Genomic DNA, 16,885 nt, shown 5'->3' with positions numbered 1-16,885 from the left:
AGGTCAGTGACCAAGTCTTCATAACCGCGAAGGTACGGCGATTCGAATCGATTATACTCAGCTGAGGATCTCCAATCACACGACATATGTAGCACTTAACCCTTGCATATGTCAACCCGCCACCGGGGTTCTTAAGACCAGATCGGGTTCACGCAAACCGAGAGCACAGATACACCACCGTCCAGCCTCTTGCCACGGAGGGTACACGCTACTCTCGCCACCGCTCCACGCCCATTTCGTGTTATCTTATTCTGGCCTTAGTCTGCCCGAGGCAAGGCTTACCCATGACGAGGCATGTGACCAGTTAAAGGGTCCTCGATCATCAAGCCTACATCGAGACGGTCCTTAATCGACTCAGACGGAGACACTACACCGAGACTCCTTTCTCGTGCAAGTCACCCGCCCGGTCTCAGCTTAATCATTTCAAACCCAAAGTTTGGTACCTGGCAGAGGTACATCTTTTCCGATGTTGAACCCATCAAGGCCTTGATGGATCCACCATCAAATTTTATTTTCGAAAACATTCCACCCACTTTTGCCACATCATATTTTGGAAAACAAAACATTTTGTTTTTCTAAAGCAAGGCTAAGCATCAAAAATATTTTGTAAAACGGGTGATCAAGGGAGGTAATCGAATTCAAGGAAGGTAATGCAGGAATTGTTTTATCAATCAACTCCTATCACCTAATGCATCAAGCAAGTGAGAAAGATTTTTAAAAACATCAAGGAGGGTGGCAAATGCACCGGGGCTTGCCTGAGTAACACTAGGTTAGTGTTGTTAGACGACGTTCGCTTGACGAGCAGCCTTTGTCTTGGTACTTAATCGGGTTATCCATCTACATCATCCTGCGGGTTAGCCCGCGTTTGGGGTTGACTTGGCTTGTCTTCCGCATCACGCGATTAATTAACGTACCTGAATGAAATGCATTATGCACATGAATGCATATCGATAAGAATATCACACACCTAAATAGTGCTACGCGATAGCGAATAAAACACCTAGCGACGAGGAGTTGTACCGTTTTATTCGGAAACACTAGTTATCAGCGTATGACTAAGCGTAATAATTACGCTTCTCGAACCTATCGCAAACATCACGAACAACAACTATACACATTAAATACAATTAGCCTGCACAACTCACCAGCTAATTGATTAAATGCTAACTTTATCCCTTGTTTTATAAATTATACTACATCTTTATAAGTGATTAAAATATTTTAACCTCACACATGCCTACCACAATTCTACTCGGTCCACTAATTCAGCTAAGTGACTAGAATAGCGAAATAATTCGCCATAGCTGAATCTGGCTCGATAATCGCAAGAACTGTGAAGTCGGCGAGAGGTTCGTGACTTACGCAATTTATCGAGCACCTTAATGCGCCTCGTACTAGCACATCAGTTTATGCAACGATCGAACTATTTTGGATAATTTATTAGCTTACCGTTTCAATAGCCGATTCGAATCCGCGAGATCGGTAGTGATTTTCCGATCCAGGCAATTGTCGAGCGCTTGGGGAATATCGCGCTGCTAGCTTCGTCTTCACCCGATTCTTGGGATTCTTGATGACGCGCGGGACGATGACGAGATTGTGTCTGGAGCGAGCAGGCGGGGTAGGGTTGAGCAGGGGATGACGGGTTCATCGACTCGACGGCAAACGCGAGCACACATAAAGCCCGATGACAACGGGAATCGAGCTCGCGACAGAAAGTGATGACGACGCAACACGATAAGCTGGAACAGGAACGCGTCAACATGGGGCTAGATTCAGCACGGGAGCTTGACGCGTGCAGACAAACAGCGGCACAGTGGAGCACGGACCAAGCGCCCCAGCGAGCAAGGAAATTTCGCGCACGCAGGGAGGAAACACCGGAGAGACGCGGCTGCTGGCGCGCACAGGAAGGAACGCGCGCGCGACGCAGGGACGACGCGAGAAGACGCACGCGCAGGGGCGAGCTACAGGAGGAGGAACGGCTGGGGAGGGCTCGGCGAGCTCCATGGCAGGAGAAGTTGGAACGGCGAGCAAGAAGCAAAGCACCTGGGCGCGACGCAGGGTGCTCCGACAAGCTGCAGAGCGCGCGTCCAGGGAGGAAACGAACTGAATCGAGCGCACAGGGAGACAGGCCGCGTGGCGCGGTTGGGGAAAAGAAGCGGCGCTGGAGCGAGCTTGAAGAAATCGCCATGGCGCGCAGGAAGCTGGGGCAGGGGCAGGGCCGAGTGCCGTCCTGGGCGAGGAGCCGGGATACCGCGACAGACGAGGACGCCATGGCAGCTCGTCAGGGAACGAGAGGAACAGAGAAGAGAGAGAGCACGGCAGGGTATTTGAAGAGTCCCAGGGGCGGCGCCGTGAGGAGATAAACACCGGCAGCCAGGATTTTTGTAAGCCAAAGCGGCGCAGAGGATAACGCCAGCGAGCTGGAGGGAGGAGAACTGCTGCCGGCGTGCGGCAGAGGAAGACGCTGAGCGCTGAAAAATCCAGGGCCATGGAAGAAAAATCTTCTCCCTGGCAGAACGTACGAGAGATAAAAATCAGCTGAGTGATAGCTTCCTGAAGAACCCAAGACGACGGCTGTGTAAAGAAATTCTTTCCAGAGACAGCATTTTCTCGGAATGAGTAGAGGCTGGTGTGGATAAAATCGATGGAAAATATCAGATGGAGAGAGCGGCTAGAAAAATCCCGTGCTCGATGTATGGTCAAGGAACGAAGGAAGGTTGTGGGGAATAGAGAGAGAAAAAAAACAGAAATTCTCTTCTCCATTTTTACAAGTGCGTGCACATGCCATCAAAAGATATATTAAAATGTAGATATTTTGGGTTCTAACGTTAGAGTCTAAAAGATGTATAAAAGGGTCGAACCAAAACGAGATCGACCACGATATTTGGACGGTGTTTGATTGATCGATACTTCCGAAATCAGATAAAGTTTTACCAGTTATTTATATGAAGAGATTGATCTAGGCGAAAAACACAGAGACCGAACCAAACAAGATCAACTTCTATATTTTAGGTTGTATTCGATTTGATTTGAAATCAAATAATTTCATCCACAGTCCGAACAGGGAAACAAATTAATTACGAATACTCAATTAGAGAACAATTTAATTAAAAATCCGTAGACGCGATGTCACGGATGACAAAAAGGGGATTAAATTATTTTACACTGAAAGCTTAGTCGTCGAGTTCATCTTAATCTGCTCGGGATAAAAGCATCCGAGGGGGTCGGGCTTCCAAATTCGTATTCGCGCGAGCGATGAATTTTAAATAATCACCGAACGCACCGATTTTCAGAACAACTATGTTCCGAACATCACGAAAATTTAGGAAGAGCCCGGAAAGATAAAAACAATGTCGAACTCGCGACTAACGAAACAGATGCGATATTAAAATCGTGATAGGCAAAGATAATTAAAATTTAGCATCTGTTTTATCCACTGATATTACGTGCTTAAATCCATACTCGTTGTCGAGCGGAAAATAAACACCAGGGGTGTTACAGAAGGATGACACCACAGTTACCGGATGAGACTCGAAGTAGTGTCGCAACTTCCGCCGTGTCAGGATTACCGCATACAGCAGCTTCTGAACTTGTGGGTAGCGGATCTTGGTTTCGGACAGTACCTCGCTGACGAAGTAGACTGGCCTCTGAACGGGCAATGCATGCCCCTCTTCTTGCCTCTCGACCACAATCGCGGCGCTAACCACCTGAGTGGTCGCGGCGACGTAGACCAAGAGGGCTTCTCCAGCAGCTGGGGGCACCAAGATAGGCGCCTTCGTGAGGAGTGCCTTCAGGTCCCCGAGGGCTTCCTCGGCCTCCGGGGTCCAAGTGAAGCACTCGGCCTTCCTTAAGAGGCGGTACAGTGGTAGACCTCTTTCGCCGAGGCGTGAGATGAAGCGGCTCAGAGCCGCGAGACATCCCATGACCCTCTGTACGCCTTTCAAGTCCTTGATGGGCCCCATGCTGGTGATGGCTACGATCTTCTCCGGGTTGGCTTCGATGCCCCGCTCGGAGACGATGAACCCCAAGAGCATGCCTCGGGGCACCCCGAAGACGCACTTTTCGGGGTTGAGCTTGACGCCTTTCGCCTTGAGACATCGGAATGTCACTTCAAGGTCGGAAAGGAGGTCGGAGGCTTTCCTCATCTTGACTACGATGTCATCGATGTAGGCCTCGACCGTGCGGCCAATGTGTTCGCCGAACACATGGTTCATGCACCGCTGGTACGTCGCACCCGCATTCCTCAAACCGAACGACATGATGACATAGCAGTACATACCGAAGGGTGTGATGAAAGAAGTCGCGAGCTGGTCGGACTCTTTCATCCTGATTTGGTGATACCCTGAGTAGGCATCGAGGAAAGACAGGGTTTTGCACCCAGCAGTGGAATCCACGATTTGATCGATGCGAGGTAGAGGGTAGGGAACCTTCGGACATGCCTTGTTTAGACCAGTGTAGTCTACACACATCCGCCATTTCCCCCCTTTCTTTCTCACAAGCACAGGGTTGGCAAGCCATTCGGGATGGAATACCTCTTTGATGAACCCTGCCGCCATTAGCTTGTGGATCTCCTCGCCTATGGCTCTGCGCTTTTCCTCGTCGAATCGGCGCAGAGGCTGCTTGACAGGTCGGGCTCTGGCTCGGATGTCCAGCGAGTGCTCGGCGACATCCCTCGGTATGCCGGGCATGTCCGAGGGACTCCACGCGAAGACGTCGGCGTTCGCGCGGAGAAAGTCGACGAGCACTGCTTCCTATTTGGGATCGAGCCCGGAGCCGATCCGGATCTGCTTGGAGGCGTCGCCGCTGGGGTCGAGGGGGACGGCCTTAACCATCTCCACTGGCTCGAAGTTGCCGGCATGACGTTTCACGTCTGGCACCTCCTTAGAGAGGCTCTCCAGGTCGGCGATGAGGGCCTCGGACTCGGCGAGGGCCTCGGCGTACTCCACGCACTCCACGTCGCATTCGAACGCGTGTTTGTATGTGGGGCCGACGGTGATCACCCCGTTGGGGCCCGACATCTTGAGCTTCTGGTAGGTGTAGTTGGGGACGGCCATGAACTTCGCGTAGCATGGTCTTCCCAGCACCGCGTGGTAGGTTCCTCGGAACCCGACCACCTCGAACGTCAGGGTCTCCCTTCGGAAGTTGGAGGGTGTTCTGAAGCAGACGGGAAGGTCGAGTTGTCCGAGGGGCTGGACGCGCTTCCCGGGAATGATCCCATGGAAGGGCGCAGCGCCTGCCCGGACGGAGGACAGATCGACACGCAGGAGCCCGAGGGTCTCGGCGTAGATGATGTTGAGGCTGCTGCCTCCGTCCATGAGGACCTTGGTGAGCCTGACGTCGCCGATGACGGGGTCGACAACGAGCGGGGATTTCCCCGGGCTCGGCACATGGTCGGGGTGGTCGGCTCGATCGAAGGTGATGGGCTTGTCGGACCAGTCTAGATAGACTGGCGCCGCCACCTTCACCGAGGAGACCTCCCGACGCTCTTGCTTGCGGTGCCGAGCCGAGGCATTCGCCGCTTGCCCACCGTAGATCATGAAGCAGTCGCGGACCTCGGGGAACTCTCCTGCCTGGTGATCTTCCTTCTTGTCGTCGTCGCGGGCCCTGCCACCCTCCGCGGGTGGCCCAGCCCTGTGGAAGTGGCGCCGAAGCATGACGCACTCCTCAAGGGTGTGCTTGACGGGCCCCTGGTGATAGGGGCACGGCTCCTTGAGCATCTTGTCGAAGAGGTTGGCACCTCCGGGGGGGGCTTCCGAGGGTTTTTGTACTCGGCGGCAGCGACAAGGTCCGCGTCGGCGGCGTCGCGTTTCGCTTGCGACTTCTTCTTGCCCTTCTTCTTGGCGCCGCGCTGAGTTGACGCCTCGGGGGCATCCTCCGATGGGCGGCCCTGGGGCTGCTTGTCCTTTCGGAAGATAGCCTCGACCGCCTCCTGGCCGGAGGCGAACTTGGTGGCGATGTCCATCAGCTCGCTTGCCCTGGTGGGGGTCTTGCGACCCAGCTTGCTCACCAGGTCGCGGTAGGTGGTGCCAGCGAGGAACGCGCCGATGACATCCGAGTCGGTGATGTTGGACAGCTCGGTGCGCTGCTTCGAGAATCGCCGGATGTAGTCCCGGAGAGACTCTCCCGGCTGCTGTCGGCAGCTTCGGAGGTCCCAGGAATTCCCGGGGCGCACGTACGTGCCCTGGAAATTGCCGGCGAAAGCTTGGACTAGGTCGTCCCAGTTGGAGATCTGCCCCGGAGGCAGGTGCTCCAACCAGACGCGGGCGGTGTCGGAAAGAAACAGGGGGAGGTTGCGGATGATGAGGTTGTCATCGTCCGTTCCACCCAGCTGGCAGGCCAGACGGTAGTCCGCGAGCCACAGTTCCGGTCTCGTCTCCCCCGAGTACTTTGTGATAGTAGTCGGGGGTCGGAACCGGGTCGGGAACGGCGCCCGTCGTATGGCCCGGCTGAAGGCCTGCGGACCGGGTGACTCGGGCGAGGGACTCCGATCCTCCCCGCTGTCATAGCGTCCCCCACGCCTGGGGTGGTAGCCTCGGCGCACCCTCTCGTCGAGGTGGGCTCGACGGTCGCGGTGATGGTGTTCGTTGTCGAGGCGATCCGGGGCCGCAGGCGCTGCGTTGCGGGTGCGCCCGGTGTAGACTGAGGCTTCCCGCATGAATCGGGAAGTCGCGGCATGAGGTTCCGAGGGGTACCCCTGCCTTCGGGAGGCGGAGCTCTCGACCCGTCGGACCGCGGCGCCTTCCAGGAGATTCTTGAGCTCTCCCTGGATTCGCCGCCCCTCGGTGGTTGATGGCTCTGGCATCGCGTGGAGGAGCATTGCTGCTGCAGCCAGGTTCTGGCCGACCCCACTAGATGCGGGTGGTGGCCTGACCCTGACATCGTCGGCGATGCGGTGCTGGAAGCCCTGGGGTAGATGACGTATTTCTCCGGCCGGAGGTTGGCCCGCCCATGCCTGCCCGACGTCCCGGCGGATCGGCTCAAGCGCTCCTGCTCCCTCGTCGAGCCTGGCCTGCACCCCGCGGATTTGCTCGAGCTGTGGGTCATGGCCCCCCGCCTGAACGGGGACCACAGCTAGCTCCCGTGGGATGTCAACGCAAGGCACCGACCTAGGGAGATCACCGTCCTCCGGCATGCCGAGATGGTTGCCTTCGGAGGGACCCCCTAGATCGACGTGGAAGCATTCGCGACTTGGGTCGCAGTCCTCGTCGCCGAGGCTACGGCTACCGTCGGAACAGTCGGAAAGGCAGTAGTCGCATGCGGTCATGAAGTCCCGCATGGCACTGGGGTTGCCAAGTCCAGAGAAATCCCAACAGAAGCTGGGCTCGTCGTCTTCCTCGGACCCAGAGGGCCCGTAGGTCGAGACGTCCGTCAGCCGGTCCCAAGGTGACCGCATACGAAACCCCAGAGGGTTTGGACTCGCCTCTATGAGAGCGCCCGCCAAAGCGAAGTCGCTAGGCGGGTTGAGGCTGAATCCAAATGACGTGGGATGGGAATCGATCGGTACCTCTTGGTCGACGGGCGGTGATGAAGTCACGTCAGGGACTAACTGCACTGTCGTCTCAGGTACGAGGGTGACATCCAGCAAGCCTTTCGCGAGCGCGCTGGCGTCGTCCGTTTGCTCGGAGTTGGCGTGTCGCGGGGAGACGGCGCTCGCCTTCGTCTCAAACGCGAGGTCGATGCCCGACGCGCCCCCCGTTGGGGTGCTGGGGTCGTCGACTCGCTCGACAGTCGACGAGGCGCTGCCTCCCGCTTGGCCTTGGTTGCCCCGCCTTCCCCTCCGTCGGCGGGGAAGAGGGCGGGATGAGCTCGAAGGTTGTTCTTCCACCACGCGGGGAAGACGTCGTCGATTCCGCCGCCGGCGGGCGGGTTGTCGGCCACCGTTACCGCTGCCGCCGGCGGTGGAATGAGTATCATGTCGTAGCTGCCGTCGAGGGACATGAACTCAAGACTCTCGAAACGGAGCACCGTCTCGGGTTGTAGAGGTTGCTGGAGACTGCCCATCTGGAGCTTGACGGGAAGCTGTTCGTCAACACGCAGCAGGCCCCTACCTGGCGCGCCAACTGTCGGCGTTTCGAGACCGAGGGGTCCCTAAGCCGACGAGTGAATGTCGCCGCGTGCCCCAGCCCAGATGGGTCGAGCGCGAGGCCGAGCGCGAAGGGGGGAAAGCGAGGCGGCCGGAGACCGGCGTGAGAGAGGTGGGAATCCCGCGGCCTTCGTGTTCGTCCCGTGCCCAGGTCGGGTGCGCTTGCAATAGGGGGTTACAAGCGTCCACGCGGGAGAGGGAGCGAGCGGCCTCACGCGAGCGCCTGTCTCGTCCTCGTCCCCGCGCGGCCAACCCTCTCTAAGAGGGCCCTGGTCCTTCCTTTTATAGGCGTAAGGAGAGGATCCAGGTGTACAATGGGGGTATAGCAGAGTGCTACGTGTCTAGCGGAGGAGAGCTAGCGCCCTAAGTACATGCCGTTGTGGCAGCCGGAGAGATTTTGGCACCCAGCTGGTGTGATGTCGTGGCCGTCGGAGGAGCGATGGAGCCTGGCGGAGGGACAACTGTCGGAGCTGTTGAGTCCTTGCTGACGTCCTCTTGCTTCCGTAAGGGGGCTGAGAGCCGCCGTCGTCACAGAGTATGCGGGGCGCCATCATTGCCTATCTGGCGGAGTGAGCCAGATGGGACGCCGGTCTTGTCCCCCGTGGCCCGAGTCAGCTCGGGGTAGGGTGATGATGGCGCCTCCTGTCGACGTGGCTGGTCTGCGCCCTAGGTTGGGCGATGTGGATGCTCCTCCGAAGCCGAGGTCGAGTCTGTCTTCCGTGGCCGAGGTCGAGTCCGAGCCCCTGGGTCGGGCGAGGCGGAGGCCGTTGGCTAAGGCCAGGGCATAGTCCGAGCCCTGGGGTCGGGCGAAGCGGAGTTCGTCGTCTTCTGGGGCTGAGCCCGAGTCCGAGCCCTGGGTCAGGCGGAACGGAGTTCATCGTCTTCTGGGGCTGAGCCCGAGTCCGAGCCCTGGGTCGGGCGGAGCGGAGTTCGCCGTCTTCCGGGACTTAGCCCGAGTCCGAGCCCTGGGTAGGGCGGAGCGGAGTTCGCCGTCTTCCGGGACTTAGCCCGAGTTTGAGCCCTGGGTCGGGCGAAGCGGAGTTCGCCGTCTTCCGGGACTTAGCCCGAGTTTGAGCCCTGGGTCGGGCGAAGCGGAGTTCGCCGTCTTCCGGGACTTAGCCCGAGTCCGAGCCCTGGGTCGGGCGAAGCGGAGCTTCCTATGGTGCCTTCGGCCGGGCCTGACTGCCTGTCAGCCTCACTCTGTCAAGTGGCACCGCAGTCGGAGCGGCGTAGGCGGCGCTGTCCTTCTGTCAGGCCGGTTAGTGGAGCGGCGAAGTGACGGCGGTCACTTCGGCTCTGCCGGCTGGGGGGCGCGCGTCAGGATAAAGGTGTCAGGCCACCTTTGCATTAAATGCTCCTGCAATTTGGTCGGTCGGTGCGGCGATTTGGTCAGGGTTGCTTCTTGGCGAAGACAGGGCCTCGGGCGAGCCGGAAATATATTTGCCGCTGAAGGGGGGCCTCGGGCGAGACGGAAATCCTCCGGGGTCGGCTGCCCTTGTCCGAGGCTAGGCTCGGGCGAGGCGTGATCGAGTCCCTCGAATGGACTGATCCCTGACTTAATCGCACCCATCAGGCCTTTGCAGCTTTATGCTGATGGGGGTTACCAGCTGAGAATTAGGAGCCTTGAGGGTACCCCTAATTATGGTCCCCGACACTTTTGTAAATTCTTTTCAAAGTCCTTTTGCAAAATAATCAAAAGTAAATGAATAAGATTTTGCGAAGCATTTTCAAGTTTTGAAATTTTCTCCCCCTGTTTCAAATGCTTTTCCTTTGACTAAACAAAACTCCTCCTAAATGAAATCCTCCTCTTAGTGTTCAAGAGGGTTTTAGGATATCAGTTTTGAAAATACTATTACTTCCCCTTTTGAACATAATAAGGTACCAATTTGAAATTTACTAATTGAAAATCCTTAGTTTTAAAATTAGGTGGTGGTGCGGTCCTTTTGCTTTGGGCTCATGCTCTCTCCCCCTTTGGCATAAATCGCCAAAAACGGAATCATTATAGCCCTTTTAAACTACTTTCTCCCCTTTGGCAAATAAAATATGAGTGAAGATTATACCAAAGCCAGAGAGATGGCGAAGGATGAGTTATGGAGTGGAGTGGAAGTCTTTGTCTTCGCCGAAGACTTCAATTCCCTTTCAATATACCTATGACTTGGTTTGAAATTTACTTGAAAACACATTAGTCATAGCACATGAAAGAGACATGATCAAAGGTATATGAATGAGCTATGTGTGCAAATCAACAAAAGAAGTTCCTAGAATCAAGAATATTTAGCTCATGCCTAAGTTTGTTAAAAGTTTGTTCATCAAGAGGCTTGGTAAAGATATCGGCTAATTGATCTTTAGTGTTAATATATGCAATCTCGATATCTCCCTTTTGTTGGTGATCCTTTAGAAAATGATATCGAATGGCTATGTGTTTAGTGCGGCTATGCTCAACGGGATTATCCGCCATGCAGATTGCACTCTCATTATCACATAGAAGAGGAACTTTGGTTAATTTGTAACCATAGTCCCTAAGGGTTTGCCTCATCCAAAGTAGTTGCGCGCAACAATGGCCTGCGGCAATGTACTCGGCTTCGGCGGTAGAAAGAGCTACGGAATTTTGCTTCTTTGAAGCCCAAGACACCAAGGATCTTCCCAAGAACTGGCAAGTCCTCGATGTGCTCTTTCTATTAATCTTACACCCTGCCCAATCGGCATCTGAATAACCAATTAAATTAAATGTGGATCCCCTAGGATACCAAAGCCCAAACTTAGGAGTATAAACTAAATATCTCAAGATTCGTTTCACGGCCGTAAGGTGAGCTTCCTTAGGGTCGGCTTGGAATCTTGCACACATGCATACAGAAAGCATAATATCCGGTCGAGATGCACATAAATAGAGTAAAGAGCCTATCATCGACCGGTATACCTTTTGATCCACGGACTTACCTCCCTCGTCGAGGTCGAGATGCCCATTGGTTCCCATGGGTGTCTTGATGGGTTTGGCATCCTTCATCCCAAACTTGCTTAGAATATCTTGAGTATACTTCGTTTGGCTTAGGAAGGTGCCTTCTTGGAGTTGCTTCACTTGAAATCCTAAGAAGTACTTCAACTCCCCCATCATAGACATCTCGAATTTTTGTGTCATGATTCTACTAAATTCTTCACATGTAGACTCGTTAGTAGACCCAAATATAATATCATCAACATAAATTTGGCATACAAACAAGTCATTTTCAAGCGTTTTAGTGAATAAAGTAGGATCAGCCTTTCCGACTTTGAATCCATTAGTGATAAGGAAATCCCTAAGGCATTCATACCATGATCTTGGGGCTTGCTTGAGCCCATAAAGCGCCTTAGAGAGTTTATAGACATGGTTAGGGTACTCACTATCCTCAAAGCCGGGAGGTTGCTCAACATATACCTCTTCCTTTATTGGTCCATTGAGGAAGGCACTTTTCACGTCCATTTGATAAAGCTTGAAGCCATGGTAAGTAGCATAGGCTAATAATATACGAATTGACTCAAGCTAAGCTATGGGTGCATAAGTTTCACCGAAATCCAAACCTTCGACTTGGGAGTATCCTTTGGCCACAAGTCGAGCTTTGTTCCTTGTCACCACACCATGTTCATCTTGCTTGTTGCGGAACACCCATTTGGTTCCTACAACATTTTGATTAGGACGTGGAACCAAATGCCATACCTCGTTCCTAGTGAAGTTGTTGAGCTCCTCTTGCATCGCCACCACCCAATCCGAATCTTGTAGTGCTTCCTCTACCCTATGTGGCTCAATAGAGGAAACAAAAGAGTAATGCTCACAAAAATGTGCAACACGAGATCTAGTAGTTACCCCCTTATGAATGTCGCCGAGGATGGTGTCGACGGGATGATCTCGTTGGATTGCTTGGTGGACTCTTGGGTGTGGCGGCCTTGGTTCTTCATCCTCCTTGTCTTGATCATTTGCATCTCCCCCTTGATCATTGCCGTCATTTTGAGGTGGCTCATTTGCTTGATCTTCTCCTTCGTCAACTTGAGCCTCATCCTCATTTTGAGTCGGTGGAGATGCTTGCGTGGAGGAGGATGGTTGATCGTGTGCATTTGGAGGCTCTTCGGATTCCTTAGGACACACATCCCCAATGGACATGTTCCTTAGAGCGATGTACGGAGCCTCTTCAACACCTATCTCATCAAGATCAACCTGCTCTACTTGAGAGCCGTTAGTCTCATCAAACACAACGTCACAAGAAACTTCAACTTGTCCGGAGGATTTGTTAAATACTCTATATGCCCTTGTGTTTGAATCATATCCTAGTAAAAAGCCTTCTACAGTCTTAGGAGCAAATTTAGATTTTCTACCCTTTTTAACAAGTATAAAGCATTTGCTACCAAAGACTCTAAAATATGAAATATTGGCTTTTACCGATTAGGAGTTCATTATGATGTCTTCTTGAGGATTCAGTGAAGATACAACCGGTTGATGGCGTAGCAGGAGGTGTTGACCGCCTCGGCCCAAAACCGATCCGATGTCTTGTACTCATCAAGCATGGTTCTAGCCATGTCCAATAGAGTTCGATTCTTCCTTTCCACTACACCATTTTGTTGAGGCGTGTAGGGAGAAGAAAACTCATGCTTGATGCCCTCCTCCTCAAGGAAGCCTTCAATTTGAGAATTCTTGAACTCCGTCCCGTTGTCGCTTCTAATTTTCTTGATCCTTAAGCCGAACTCATTTTGAGCCCGTCTCAAGAATCCCTTTAAGATCTCTTGGGTATGAGATTTTTCCTGCAAAAAGAATACCCAAGTGAAGCGAGAATAATCATCCACAATAACTAGGCAGTACTTACTCCCGCCGATGCTTATGTAAGCAATCGGGCCGAATAGATCCATGTGTAGGAGCTCCAGTGGCCTGTCGGTTGTCATGATGTTCTTATGTGGATGATGAGCACCAACTTGCTTCCCTGCTTGGCATGCGCTACAAATCCTGTCTTTCTCAAAATGAACATTTGTTAACCCTAAAATGTGCTCTCCCTTTAGAAGCTTATGAAGATTCTTCATCCCAACATGGGCTAGTCGGCGGTGCCAGAGCCAACCCATGTTAGTCTTAGCAATTAAGCAAGTGTCGAGTTCAGCTCTATCAAAATCTACCAAGTATAGCTGACCCTCTAACACTCCCTTAAATGCTATTGAATCATCACTTCTTCTAAAGACAGTGACACCTACATCAGTAAAAAGACAGTTGTAGCCCATTTGACATAATTGAGATACAGAAAGCAAATTGTAATCTAAAGAATCTACAAGAAAAATATTTGAAATGGAATGGTCAGGTGATATAGCAATTTTACCCAATCCTTTGACCAAACCTTGGTTTCCATCCCCGAATGTGATAGCTCGTTGGGGATCTTGGTTTTTCTCATAGGAGGAGAACATTTTCTTCTCCCCTGTCATGTGGTTTGTGCACCCGCTGTCGATGATCCAACTTGAGCCCCTGGATGCATAAACCTACAAAACATGTTTAGTTCTTGACTTTAGGTACCCAAATGGTTTTGGGTCCTTTGGCATTAGATACAAGAACTTTGGGTACCCAAACACAAGTCTTTGACCCCTTGTGCTTGCCCCCAACATATTTGGCAACTACCTTGCCGGATTTGTTAGTTAAGACATATGATGCATCAAAAGTTTTAAATGAAATGTCATGATCATTTGATGCACTAGGAGTTTTCTTCTTAGGCAACTTAGCACGGGTTGGTTGCCTAGAACTAGATGTCTCACCCTTATACATGAATGCATGGTTAGGGCCAGAGTGAGACTTCCTAGAATGAGTTCTCCTAATTTTGCTCTCAGGATAACCGGCAGGGTACAAAATGTAACCCTCGTTATCCTGAGGCATGGGAGCCTTGCCCTTAACAAAGTTGGATAATTTCTTAGGGGGGCATTAAGTTTGACATTGTCCCCCTTTTGGAAGCCAATGCCATCCTTGATGCCAGGGCGTCTCCCACTATAAAGCATACTACGAGCAAATTTAAATTTTTCATTTTCAAGTTCATGCTCGGCAATTTTTGCATCTAATTTTGCTATATGATCATTTTGTTGCTTAATTAATACCATATGATCATGAATAGCATCAATATCAACATCTCTACATCTAGTGCAAATAGAAGTATGTTCAACGGTAGATGTAGAGGGTTTGCAAGATTTTAATTCTACAACCTTAGCATGTAATATATCATTTTTACTTCTAAGGTCGGAAATGGAAGCATTGCAAACATCAAAATCTTTAGCCTTAGCAAGTAATTTTTCATTCTCAATCCTAAGGCTATCAAGAGAAATGTTTAATTCTTCAATCTTAGCAAGCAAATTATCATTATCATTTCTAAGATTGGGAATTGAAGTATCACAAACATTTAAATCAACCTTAGCTAACAAATTAGCATTTTCATTTCTAAGGTTGTCTATGGTCTCATGGCAAGTGCTTAGCTCACTAGATAGTTTTTCACATTTTTCTACTTCTAGAGCGTAAGCATTTTTAACTTTAACATGCTTCTTGTTTTCTTTAATAAGGAAGTCCTCTTGGGAGTCCAAGAGATCATCCTTCTCATGGATTGCACTAATCAATTCATTTAATTTCTCTTTTTGTTGCATGTTTAAGTTGGCAAAAAGAGTACACAAATTATCTTCCTCATCACTAGCATTATCATCGCTAGAGGACTCATATCTAGTGGAGGATTTGGATTTAACCTTCTTCTTTTTGCCGTCCTTTGCCATGAGGCACTTGTGGCCGACGTTGGGGAACAGAAGACCCTTGTTGATGGCGATGTTGGTGGCGTCCTCGTTGGAGGAGGAGTCGGAGGAGCTCTCGTCCGAGTCCCACTCGCGGCATACATGGGCGTCGCCACCCTTCTTCTTGTAGTATTTCTTCTTCTCCTTTCTTCTCCCCTTCTTGTCGTCGCCCCTGTCACTGTCACTAGAAATAGGACATTTTGCAATAAAGTGACCGGACTTACCACACTTGTAGCAAACCTTCTTGGAGCGGGGCTTGTAATCTTTCCCCCTCCTTTGCTTGAGGATTTGGCGGAAGCTCTTGATGACGAGCGCCATTTCCTCGTTGTCGAGCTTTGAGGCGTCGATTGGTTGTCTACTTGGTGTAGACTCCTCCTTCTTCTCCTCTGTCGCCTTAAATGCGACCGGTTGTGCTTCGGATGTGGAGGGATCATCTAGCTCATTGATTTTCTTTGAGCCCTTGATCATGTACTCAAATCTCACAAAATTCCCGATTACTTCCTCGGGAGTCATTAGTGTATATCTAGGATTACCACGAATTAATTGAACTTGAGTAGGGTTAAGGAAAACAAGTGATCTAAGAATAACCTTAACCATCTCGTGGTCATCCCACTTTTTGCTCCCGAGGTTGCGCACTTGGTTCACCAAGGTTTTGAGCCGGTTGTACATATCTTGTGGCTCTTCTCCTTTGCGAAGCCGGAAGCGACCGAGCTCCCCCTCGATCGTCTCCCGCTTGGTGATCTTGGTTAGTTCATCTCCCTCGTGCGCGGTCTTGAGCACGTCCCAAACTTCCTTGGCGCTCTTTAATCCTTGCACCTTGTTATACTCCTCTCGACTTAGAGAGGCGAGGAGTATAGTTGTGGCTTGGGAGTTGAAGTGCTCGATTTGGGCCACCTCGTCCTCATCATAATCCTCATCCCCTACGGATGGTACCTGTGCTCCAAACTCAACAACATTCCATATACTTTTGTGGAGTGAGGTTAGGTGAAATCTCATCAAATCACTCCACCTAGCATAATCTTCACCGTCAAAGGTTGGCGGTTTGCCTAATGGAACGGAAAGTAAAGGAGTATGTCTAGAAGTGCGAGGACAGTGTAAGGGGATCTTACTAAACTTCTTGCACTCATGGCGCTTAGAAGTAATGGACGGCGCGTCGGAGCCGGAGGTAGATGGCGATGAGGTGTCGGTCTCGTAGTAGACCACCTTCCTCATCTTCTTTTTCTTGTCCCCACTCCGGTGCGACTTGTGGGAAGAGACTTTCTTCTCCTTCCCCTTCCCTTTGTTGCGGGACTCTTCCGATGTAGCCTTCCCGTGGCTTATAGTGGGCTTGTCGCCCGTCTCCATCTCCTTCTTGGCGAGTTCTCCCGACATTACTTCGAGCGGTTAGGCTCTAATGAAGCACCGGGCTTTGATACCAATTGAAAGTCGCCTAGAGGGGGTGAATAGGGCAAAACTGAAATTTACAAAGTTAATCACAACTATAAGCCGAGTTAGCGTTAGAAATATAATCGAGTCCGCGAGAGAGGGTGCAAAACAAATCGCAAGCGAATAAAGAGTGTGACACGCGGATTTGTTTTACCGAGGTTCGGTTCTCACAAATCTACTCCCCGTTGAGGAGGCCACAAAGGCAGGGTCTTTTTCAACCCCTTCCCTCTCTCAAACGGTCCCTCGGAACGAGTGAGCTTTCTCTTCTCAAATCAACCGGGAACAAAACTTCCCCGCAAGGACCACCACACAATTGGTGTCTCTTGCCTCGGTTACAAGTGAGTATTGATCTCAAGAAAGAATGAGAAAGAAGAAAGCAATCCAAGCGCAAGAGCTCAAAAAGAACACAACAAATCACTCTCACTTAACACTAAAGCTTTTGTGGAATTGGGAGAGGATTTGATCACTTGGGTGTGTCTTGTATTGAATGCCTAGCTCTTGTAAGTAGTTGGAAGGTGGAAAACTTGGATGACTTGAATGTGGGGTGGTTGGGGGTATTTATAACCCCAACCACCAAACTAGCCGTTTGGTGGAGGCTGCTGTCGCATGGCGCAC

General features: G+C 51.4%; 1 protein-coding gene across 1 annotated transcript; it reads right to left on the bottom strand.

Moving 5' to 3' along the window:
* Positions 1–1,088: 1,088 nt before the first annotated feature.
* On the bottom strand, positions 1,089–2,960 carry LOC109939933 (uncharacterized). The gene has a single exon (XM_020538420.1). It carries the CDS (start codon positions 2,270–2,272, stop codon positions 1,454–1,456), a length of 819 nt encoding a protein of 272 aa, XP_020394009.1. The 5' UTR covers positions 2,273–2,960; the 3' UTR covers positions 1,089–1,453.
* Between the last annotated feature and the right edge of the window lie 13,925 nt (positions 2,961–16,885).

Source organism: Zea mays, chromosome 5 (genome assembly GCF_902167145.1).
Source record: "Zea mays cultivar B73 chromosome 5, Zm-B73-REFERENCE-NAM-5.0, whole genome shotgun sequence".
Taxonomy (NCBI): Eukaryota; Viridiplantae; Streptophyta; class Magnoliopsida; order Poales; family Poaceae; genus Zea; species Zea mays.
Note: the sequence above shows the minus strand (reverse complement) of the source record. Positions and strands in the feature narration are given on the sequence as shown.

Excerpts from the sequence above, each read along its gene's own strand:
- LOC109939933 (XM_020538420.1), bottom strand. The coding sequence starts at position 2,272 with ATGGCGTCCTCGTCTGTCGCGGTATCCCGGCTCCTCGCCCAGGACGGC.